This window comes from Coccinella septempunctata, chromosome 3 (assembly GCF_907165205.1).
Source record: "Coccinella septempunctata chromosome 3, icCocSept1.1, whole genome shotgun sequence".
Classification (NCBI taxonomy): Eukaryota; Metazoa; Arthropoda; class Insecta; order Coleoptera; family Coccinellidae; genus Coccinella; species Coccinella septempunctata.
In genome coordinates, this window is record NC_058191.1 from 20495571 (window position 1) to 20506027 (window position 10457).

Sequence of the window (10457 nt, forward strand, 5' to 3'; positions counted from 1 at the left end):
TTATTGTTAAATCCCCCGCGAGCACGAATGGCTGAAAAAAATATTTCCAAATGGTCTTGGCTTAATTTATAAGTGAAAAGAAATTTAAGTTCCCCTGTCAAAATTAAATCGTCTATTAAATTATCTATACTCATTAAAGATGTTATTAACCCAATAAATCCAGTTTTTCTTCCGGACTGAACAATTAAATTTCCATTCTTATCTTTTAAACTGCTCACAAAATCAATTGATTCCCTTATGAAATTTTTTATGAATAAGTGATTCTCTAATGTCACAGGCCTTTTATAGATCACTTTGCCTAAAAAGTTCCGCGAATTCAACACATCGAATATATTATTCATAGTACGGCAAAATTCAACGGTGGATTCAGAATTCGCAAATTGAGGAAGATTCAGCACTTGTCCTAAGTAGCCGATGGCATCTGCTACACTATTGCTGAACACTTCTACCGCTAATTTGACCTTCATTTTTTCTTTCTCGTAATTTAAATGGCGAGAGCGAATTTTTGTGGCTGCATGAAGCCCAGCTTCGTCTTGCAGCTTCACCAAGTCAGTGAAATATTGCCATTTGATCAAATTATTTTCTTTGTCATACAGATATTGCCAATCACCCAATGTATTTCTTATTAATTTGATCATATGGCAAGGATCTAGTATGATATTTATTTTTTCGCCCGTTGACGGATGCAAAAAATATGGTTTGATGTTGGGCCAAGTTAAATCAGCTCCCAAAATACTGCACATGGAAATGTTGGATGGACAGCCATCAAATGTGAGGGATACCACTTTTGTTTGAGTATTCTCCAATTGTAATAAACACCCCTTAAGGAGTGTAGCTTTTTCCTCAGCTGTTAACGAGTCTACAAGGAAGTAGGCAATGGGGACCTTCCACCTTGCATTTAAACCTACTGCCATGAAAACAAGAGCATTTTTAGCCCTGGGCAAATTGTCATTTTCATATGAATTGATGCCATAATTAATATAACCCAAATGCCTTGTTCCATCCCACTCAATATATTCTTTGATGGCCATCTCGTCCATGACCAGTCCGATTTTAAGTGATTTGCCTTTTTCTTCTTCTGTTTTCGCTTTTATAGTAATAGCCCGAATGGCTTCCACTGTATAGCCAGGACTACCATCAATGGCTCCGTACCATTTCGTTAAAGTGCGCGGATGGGGTAAACATTTTTTCCCAAAAAGATTCCTCACATAATTATATGCAGAGGAGGAATAAAAATTCAGGGTCAGCGCAAAAGATCTCAAGGCAGGTGGGAAAATGCCGCTGCCTCCTTTAATTTGTCTAAATATCAGCTGCTTTTCAGCTTCAGGTATAGAGTCCTGAAAATTTATTGAAAGGTGTTAATTATTGTGAAACAGAAAAGACACTTTGAATCCCTTCTGTATCTGGAAATTAAACATTCAGACAATTAGAAAAAAGTTCATGCTTCTACCACTATTTTATTAAGGCCTAAATTTTATATGTAATCAATATACATATACAGGGCGAGTCTTTGACTTGAATATCTATTTAAACGAAGATTACTGAGGTTTTTCCATTTACCATTTTTTCCAATCAAGCTCGGTTGAAAAGATAGACCGTCTGTTCCGATATTCCTGAATAGTACTGTCAGTATTTCAGAAACGATGCCTATTGGCCCAGTGGTTCGAGTTCTATTGTTATTCGATTGCGGGCCAGTAAAACCAGCAATATCGGAACAGGCCCAGAAGCGGATAAAAATCTATAAAAAAAAGATTTAATACTCAGTTATATCTCACAAACGATTCTATCGAATGGTATGATTTTCGGTATATAGTTTTTCTTCCATGGGATGAATCTTCTCCGAACACATAATTCCACTCACATCTTCAAAGAACCATACTCATAAAAGGAAATTGAACGCTTACTGATGAACATTGGACCATTTTGGAAAATAAAAGTATTCTCAGGTTTTCTCGCATACTGCGCCGTTTCGAGTAATTTGATTATAAATCAAATGATGATGAAATCAAAAAAATATTTGTGAAATTCGAAAAATTAGGTATTTTGGCTGAATGCAACTCAGTCAAAGACTCATCCTGTATAGGTAGCTAAATACCTATATAAGTAGCTAGGTATAATGAAAATGGACTAGTAGGAAATCTAAATTGAGAAGTGAGCATGGAACATGTCGCTATCAATCGAAAGAGTAGTAGGCAGACCGGTTTCTGGCTTATTTGCCGTCATCAGTACCCCATAACTCAAATCGATGATGACAACCAAAATGAAATGCAGAACTTATATTCAATGCCAAAAATAAAATCTGAGATATAACAAACTACTTTCATATTATTAATAGTACTTGTCCTTCTCTCAGGACACTAATCTTACATTTATTATTTTTCGTAGCTAGGTATAATATTAGTATTCCCATGCACTGATGATTAGAGTGAGAAGCATTAAAAATTTTCTGTTTCATGCATACATCAGAAGATTAGAGAAAATCGCAAAAAAAGCATTCTCTTCTGGTTCATACACACACCGGCAAATTTGAAGGAACGGAGATGAATTGTATTATTTTTCCTTGCACATTTGAAAAGAATCATTCAACAGGGAAATTCAACGGATGGTTTAGTTGATTTCAATTTGTTTTGCAAAGCTTCATACGCTTTTTTTTTACAATTGTGTAAAAATAGCATGGCTTCTAGACCTAGGCAGCACAAAAACCAAATAAAGCAAAAATACCATTCATTTACGCATGTATATCTCCGTTCCTTTAAATTTACCAGTGTGTGTATATTTTAAGCCAGAAAGCATGAAGAAAAAAGCATTCAGTATTCACACAAACAGCATTTACACTACCTAAATAATAAGGAATTCACTATATGGGTTGTAGACTGTCAGGAGCAAAGGAAAGGGGAGGTTTGTTACGCACAAACACCACAGCCTAAAAGACTTATTGTGTTGTACCTATAATCTGTTATGTTAGGGGATTCATGGTCAGAGCTGGATCAAGGAGTTTTTCACTGGTCTCAAGTTGGGCTTGTTTTACCTTATGATTATGTGGGGGTTGTTCTTCCTCCATCAAAGTAGAGCTTTGCTATATTGGATTGATGTGGCTGATACTAGATTAAAATCCATAATTGAACAAAACAGATTATATAATTCTCACCAAAATGAGTTTTTAAACCACAACATGTGTTTTGCTATCACAATACTATCTTCAGGTTGGTTCAGATGATATGAAAGGCACCCTGTTAGTCCAGCAACTGATCTATTTCACTACCAGCTTTAGAAGGTTTCCAGCTAGTCCTACTATGTCTCAAAATCAAGGTTTGATTCTGAGAATAGTTTTCAGGTTGTTTTCTAGTCCACTGCACTACTATTATTACTTTTACCACCCCTGACTGTGGTTGTTGTTATCCCAACTATGATTTCCGGTCCAGTAAACAAGGTAGCAAGCCCTCTCATTTTCAAGAATGCCCTTGTGTCCAGGCATCTAAGTAAAAGTTACTCACAGCATTTCCAGATCGGCTTGGATCTGTGTTCGAGTCAGACAAGATCTTTACCAGATTTTTGTCAATTTTCACTTGGTTGAATCCATTGTAAAAGGATTTTCAAAAAAGTGTGAATTTATTTTTCCCCACCTCATTTCCAATTGAGGGAATGCTATTGACCTTGGTACATCCGCCAAAGTGGTTTATAAGACCTAATTCTCACCCTCACCTTTAGATAAATATCAAGGGAGGGCGAGCCCAACATTATCTCCGTAGGAGATTTTGGAGGTCAATCTTAAAGCAATTACAGAGGCAAGCATGTCTCTGGAGTTTGTCGAGTTCCATCCTCTCTTGCCTTTGCTTCGAACCGTAGGCCACCATGGGTCTTACCACGGCTGTGTAATTCACCATATTGACTTACCTTTAAAATAAGTGAGCTTTGTGCAGTGAGCTTATTCTTTTCCTTCAAATCATCAAGCAGAGAATTCAAACTACTTATTTTGTTTTCGTAACGCCTGGTCTTAATGCGTAGCATCTTTATTGTTTTTTGTTGTTTCCTAAGAGTTGCTTGTGAAATCTCCCAGTACTTGCGACGTTTCACAGGATTTTGCAGATCATCTTCTTCAAAATCACCCATATAAATTGGATTCTGTCTCTTCCTAAAATGCAGTATAGACTTTTGGATATAAACTATTTTAATTAGGTGTTCAATGGTATAAATATAGTGCCGAATAATTTCAAAATCTGTAAAAAAAAAGAAATTTACAAGTTGTACCTTCTTTTTGGTTGCCTTGCCAAAGTGGATTCTGTTAAAACAGAGGTAGTGGTCACATCTCGCTTGAATAAGTTTGAAGAAGATAATGAAGTTGATGGCCCATTTTCCTCTTCAACATTAGGTTCTTCCACTCCTTCAAAAATATATTTGAAATAAATCAAAATTATAGTTATGTATGTATATTGAAAAAAGGAACAATAAGCGGTCAAAGTTCAGCAAAGCTTATGAGTATGTATTCTCTTCAATTACATAAAAATAATCTATATACATACCTTTTCGTATAAGCTTTCTACGAGGAGTTTTCTTTTGTATTTTACCGGGGAAGTCGAATACTGAAGGCACTGATCCCACTTTCAAATTTTTATTACCATGTACATTAATATAATAGTCCTCCTCAACAAAATGCTTGCTGCAAATTAAGGAGGAGTCCTTAGGAATGAAATCTTTCCTTCTTACAGCCAGCAACCACTTTTTTCTCAGGACTTCGTCCTTAGGAAATCTATAATACAAAGGAATCCTCATCTTTAATACAAAAATTAAGAAATTATAAGTAAAATTCAATAAGTTAATTGAAATAAATAAAAACTCAGATAAGAAAGATACATAGGAAAACTTACTTGTGGAATTTAATATTCTCGCCCTTCTTGAATCTTTTAGTACAGTTAATGGCTGCACAAGATTTCACCATTATGTATTGGTCCTATTTAAACACTTTTATTTGAAAATACTCCGAAAATCGCACAAAAATCACAACAACAACAACATAAACACTAGTAAACAACGCTTTTAGCAAAGAGTAACCAACAAGAGGTTTCACTCTGTCAATTTACAAGGCGAAACCTGACTCATGGAATTTTAACCTTGGAGTGGGGACACGATACGCGCCAGAATACTGCGAAGAGAATCATCCGCAGTCAAATCAGAATCTGGGCGTCCAATCAAATTGCGAGTTGCGAACCGAACGAATATCGGCAGATATCGGCTTTCGTTTTCGTATCCTGTCGGAAACGAATCAATTTCCGTTTATGAAAATAATGCGACTTCTTTCAAAATAGTTCGAATATCGAATTATGAGTATTCCCTCAAGGTCATTGAAACCCAACCGGCCAAAATGACAGAGTGCATCCTCTTGTTGGTTACTCTTTGCTTTTAGCGAGCTTTTTGCCACTACTAGCTCTATCTTTCTCTAGGCAACACGTTTCTCTTTCCTTTACCGCTTCCATTGGAAGTTATTAGTTCTATGGGCAACGGCAACGGTGTTATGACGACTCATAGACTTATAAATAACATGGACTCCGCATGTGAGAGAGAAGTCGGTTGGTTGAATAAGATGGAGAGTTTGTGGGCAAGCTGTCAAAATGTTATAGAACACAAGTTTATGCGAAAATTTTCTTCAATAAATTTTAAACAAGCTTCCGAGAAGACACACAGAAATTCCATAGCTTTCCTTCGAAATCAATTATGTCAAAAAATATGTGAGTTTTAGTCAAAAATAGATGTAATGAGAATAATAATCAACGTATCAACACCTTGTGGGCAAAGTCTGCGAAAATTGTAAAAATTTTCCATAATAAATGTTCAACAAGCTTCCGAGAAGGCAAACAGGAATTCCTTAACATTCCTTCGAAATGGAAAATATAAAAATTATGTGAGTTTCATTCAAGAATAAATATAATGTGAATAATACTCAACGTATGAACACCTTGTGGGCAACGTCTGCGTTAATATCCATCATATGATTTTGACATTGCCCACACGGAATCAGTTCATCTCTAGCTTTGTTTTGGTTCGCACTTGAGGCGGTTCTGAATCGGTTCAAAGTAGTGGAGCAGCAAAGGTGTGGGAAGCTACACGCATGCTACGCGCGAGCTTACGCTGAATAAATAAATATGCCACTGTTTTGAACCGTTCTGGAACCATCCTAAAAGCGAACCAAAACAGGCCTTCTTTCTTGTTCGATCAGAACGCATAAGCCCTTCTCTCTCTAATGCGTACAACCCCTCGATCTACTGGAAAGTCACGTGACAGTGAGTCCATGTATTATAAGTCTATGTGACGACTGTGGTCCGCATTGAACTCTATGGGAACCATAGAGTTCAATGGTGGTCCGTATACATTGAACTCTATGGGAACCCATAGAGTTCAATGTCCGTATATACCATAGACATATACACATGGACTGTGCCTTCCCTTTATATCTATGCATGAAATACGGTCAAAAAAATGACAGAGAGAAACGCACGTCGGGCATGCAGTTGTCTTTTTCTAGAATTTTGATTGGTCTACACTCACCTCTATGTGAACAAAAAATAGACAGGTTAATTCCCGACGATCATTTTTCTCTTTCTATAAAAAAGACATTTTCATGCCGACATTGCTCAGTCAGTATATTAGTGTTCTGTGGCTCAGTCCATGTCTCTATGTCTATGGTATATACCCATTGAACTAAAGAAAGTTCAGTAATGGAGAGTAGAGAGAAGGAGAACGATCGCTGCTTTGAGACCACAGATTTTTTGTCCCCTAAAATATGTACCAATAGAGTAGTTCATGCTCTTGCCAACAGGCGCGCTGGCCATCACGAGAGTGCGAAATTTTGATTTACACAAATCAAATTGTAGTTGGCTCGTTGGCTGAGTGAACTGTTTCTCTGCTGACAGATGATAGGAATATTATTATTTTCGATTTTTGATAAGAGAATAACATATGAACATGGTGAAATGTTGAAGCGTGCGCTAGTATAAGAGTGTTTTGGCATCGGAAAGGAAAGGAGAAGAGATAAAATTTCCGAGAGCATTTTTGAGAGAAAATTGGAAAAAACCTTATCTCAAGAATCGACTCCGAATCAATTTGTGTGTCAAGAGCACTTTTGCGATGAAGATATCAAAAAGATGATGGATTCATTATAAACGAAATCGAAATTGTCATCCCTCGTGAGAAGTAGACTCACTGAATAAGAATATCTAAGCAATAAAACTACATGGTTCAGAAGTAAATATTCTTGAAGAATTTTGTTGGCATAACATAATATATGGTTTATATAGGTTCTCAGCTGAGTATTGGCAAAAGAATCTACTCTAATACCTAAGTGATAAATCTGAGACTGCTACCTTTTGTTGTCTTGATGTGTACTACTCCTCACTACGGATTTATATAATTTTGAAGATTACGGTAAACCAACTAACATAGCTGCTTTCAATAAACAATGATAAACAAAAGTAGGTGCAATTTTTTTGATCAGTGATTTCTTTTGAATTTCATTGATTTCGACTTGCATTTTATTGCATATAATTCAGAGAACTCATATTTAATATAGATTTGAAGAAAGGTATTTGAAAATTCATCAGAAAAACCACGATGACACATAACCTAAAATAAAATGAAGGCTGTTCATTTCAAATTGACGCTTGAATCCCTACCCCTTATCGATACCCGCTGCAATCGCAGCGACACCTAACCTACGTTTCCCGTTTTCGGGGACACATTTTTAGTACGTCGATCGTTCTCCTTCTCTCTACTCTCCATAGTTCAGTAGTTCAATGTATATACCATAGATGTATAATACTAACCGGGTATTGGTATTATAGTTGGTATTATAGGCCCATGGTATATACACTTTGGTTTTTTCTGGTAAGTAAGTGGGCGGTCCGTATATATCGAATTCCTGACAATTCGGTTCAATATCTGTCACCAGAGTAACCACTCTGGTAACTTTCGGTTACCAAATGTGTATATACCAGAGATATAGTTTCTATATCTCTGGTATATACGGACCATACGCCAGATTACGGAGTGAAAAGGCACCATAGACAAAGCACATACTAAAGAATGTTCTGTGGTAACAGCTGTATTCGGGTTCGGCTTTCGGACAGTCCGAGAATGGTTCTAGAACTTCTAGAACTGCGCGGAGGATTCAATACTAGGGCGCAACAGTTTTGCGCAGTTCTAGAACAATTCAGGACCATGTCAGACGTAGCGGTATGAACAGTTTGTCTATGGGTATGAATCTCCAGGCGATTATAAAACCGACTCGAAGGGTCATAGAAGTCCTTTGTCATACAAAGTCTTTATACATGCGAAGGGTGGTCGGGACCACTACCCGCCTCGGTTTTTATGAGCCTTTCGTATAGTCGTCAGTGGAATGTATATGGAACATGTCAGACGAGGCGGTTTTATCGTTCTATTCACGACCTCACATCGCCTTGTATTTTGGATATAAAACGACGCGATTAAATCGACGCGTGAGACATCGACCAGGCGAACGCTAGGGGGAACCGCTTCAGTCAAAACCGCCGGGTCTGACATTACCCTAAATGTGAATTTATTTATTTATTTTTATTCATTTATTTATTTATCTATATATCTCTGGTCTTAAATCAAAGAGGAACCCCCTCTTTGCTTAAATCGCGAAAATGAAAGGCTTGTTCGTAGAGTGGTTCACAACGGGTAAACTGGATTTTCGCTACCCTAAAAAGACATTGCATTTGCACTGTACAGTTTACAACAGTTGTAAACCACTCTACGAACAAACCTAAAATATGAATCGATTTCAAGCGAATAACCCGTAATAACCGCAGTTATTGCTGGTTTTGCCCTTGGTTATGGCCCTTCACAACTTCTAACCTCACTTCAATAACCAGAAGTTTAACCCAGCTCTCGAGTATGGTTATCTTCGGTTATCTGCGGTTCAAAATGATGACGTTGAAGGGCTAGAACTAGCCCCATGAACATGACGTCACGATATTATAACCAATAATGACCAAAAGCGCTTGAATACAGTTGGTTATTGTTGGTAATTACCAATGATGACCAGGTTATTCGATTGAAATCGATTATGGTCTTTGCATAGACATAGAGACTCTATGCGTATGGTCCGTATATACACATTTGGTAACCGAAAGTTACCAGAGCGGTTACTCTGGTGACAGATATTGAACCGAATTGTCCGGAATTCGGCATATACGGACCGCCCACTTACTAACCAGAAGAAACCAAAGTGTATATACGGACCGCGTATGGTCCGTATATCATTGAACTCTATTCCCATAGAGTTCAATGCCGTATATAGACATTTGGTAACCGAAAGTTACAGAGCGGTGTCAATGAGTCTTTGGTTTCAAGCACAGAACACTAATATTCCAGCAGAGACTCTCTATGGTTCAAGTTCTGTGGTTTCAAGTATGGAGAGTAGAGAGAAGGAGAACGACAGAGACATCTTTCCCTTTCTCTATGGAGAACGATCGCTGCTTTGAGACCATAGATTTCTGTCCCCATATGTACCAATATGGTAGTTCATGTTTTTGCCAACAGGCGCGCTGGCCGTCACGGGATGGCGAAATTTTGATTTAAACTAGTTGAAGTTGGCTGAGTGAACTGTTTTCCTGGAGACAGATGATAGGAATTTAGGCTGTGGTCCGTTTATACACTTTGGTTTCTTCTGGTTAGTAAGTGGGCGGTCCGTATATGTCGAATTCCTGACAATTCGGTTCAAAATCAGTGACCAGAGTAACCGCTCTGGTAACTTTCGGTTACCAAATGTGTATATACGGACCATACGCATTATTATTATTTTCGATTTTTGATAATCGAACAACATGGTGAAATGTTCAAGCGTGCGCTAGTGTAAGAGTGTTTTGGCATCGGAAAGAAAAGGAGAATGGATAAAATTACCGGGAGCATTTTTGAGAGAAAATTGGAAAAAACCTTACCTCAAGAATCGACTCCGAATCAATTTGTGTGTCAAGAGCACTTTTGCGATGAAGATATCAAAAATATGATGGATTCATTATAAACGAAATCGAAATTGTCATCCCTCGTGAGAAGTTGACTCTTCTGAATAAGAATATCTAACCAATAAAACTACATGGTTCAGAAGAGGATATTCTTGAAGAATTTTGTTGGCATAACATAATATATGGTATTGGAAACAGAATCTACTCTAATACCTAAGTGATAAACCTGCGATTGCTACCCTTTGTTGTCTTGATGTGTACTACTCCTCACTGCGAATTTTTATAATTTTGAAGATTACGGTAAACCAACTGACATACTTGTTTTCAATAAACAATGCGTATGGTCCGTATATACACATTTGTTAACCGAGAGTTACCAGAGCGGTTACTCTGGTGACAGATATTGAACCGAATTATCAGGAATTCGACATATACGGACCACCCACTTACTAACCAGGAGAAACCAAAGTGTATATACGG

The 10457-nt window shown here is 37.4% G+C and overlaps 1 protein-coding gene across 2 annotated transcripts; it reads right to left on the bottom strand.

Annotated features, from left to right (window-relative positions):
* Nucleotides 1-1658: 1658 nt before the first annotated feature.
* LOC123309949 (THAP domain-containing protein 2-like) lies at nt 1659-5056 on the bottom strand. 2 transcript variants are annotated; one of them, XM_044893260.1, is made up of 5 exons: nt 4866-5056; nt 4521-4747; nt 4249-4381; nt 3895-4132; nt 1659-1880 (listed from the first exon to the last, which is right to left on the bottom strand). In XM_044893260.1, the coding sequence occupies exons 1-5, from the start codon at nt 4934-4936 to the stop codon at nt 1866-1868; spliced, it is 684 nt and encodes a 227-aa protein (XP_044749195.1). In that variant the 5' UTR covers nt 4937-5056; the 3' UTR covers nt 1659-1865. The 2 variants fall into 2 exon arrangements, with proteins under 2 accessions (XP_044749195.1, XP_044749194.1); XM_044893259.1 differs by lacking the exon at nt 1659-1880 and having other exon boundaries at nt 3120-4132; nt 4866-5055.
* Between the last annotated feature and the right edge of the window lie 5401 nt (nt 5057-10457).

Coding starts and splice junctions, on each gene's coding strand:
- LOC123309949 (XM_044893259.1), bottom strand. CDS start 4,936: ATGGTGAAATCTTGTGCAGCCATTAACTGTACTAAAAGATTCAAGAAG. Junction 4,382..4,520: donor TAGAAAGCTTATACGAAAAG/GTATGTATATAG, acceptor ATATTTTTGAAG/GAGTGGAAGAACCTAATGTT. Junction 4,133..4,248: donor GCAAGGCAACCAAAAAGAAG/GTACAACTTGTA, acceptor ACTGCATTTTAG/GAAGAGACAGAATCCAATTT.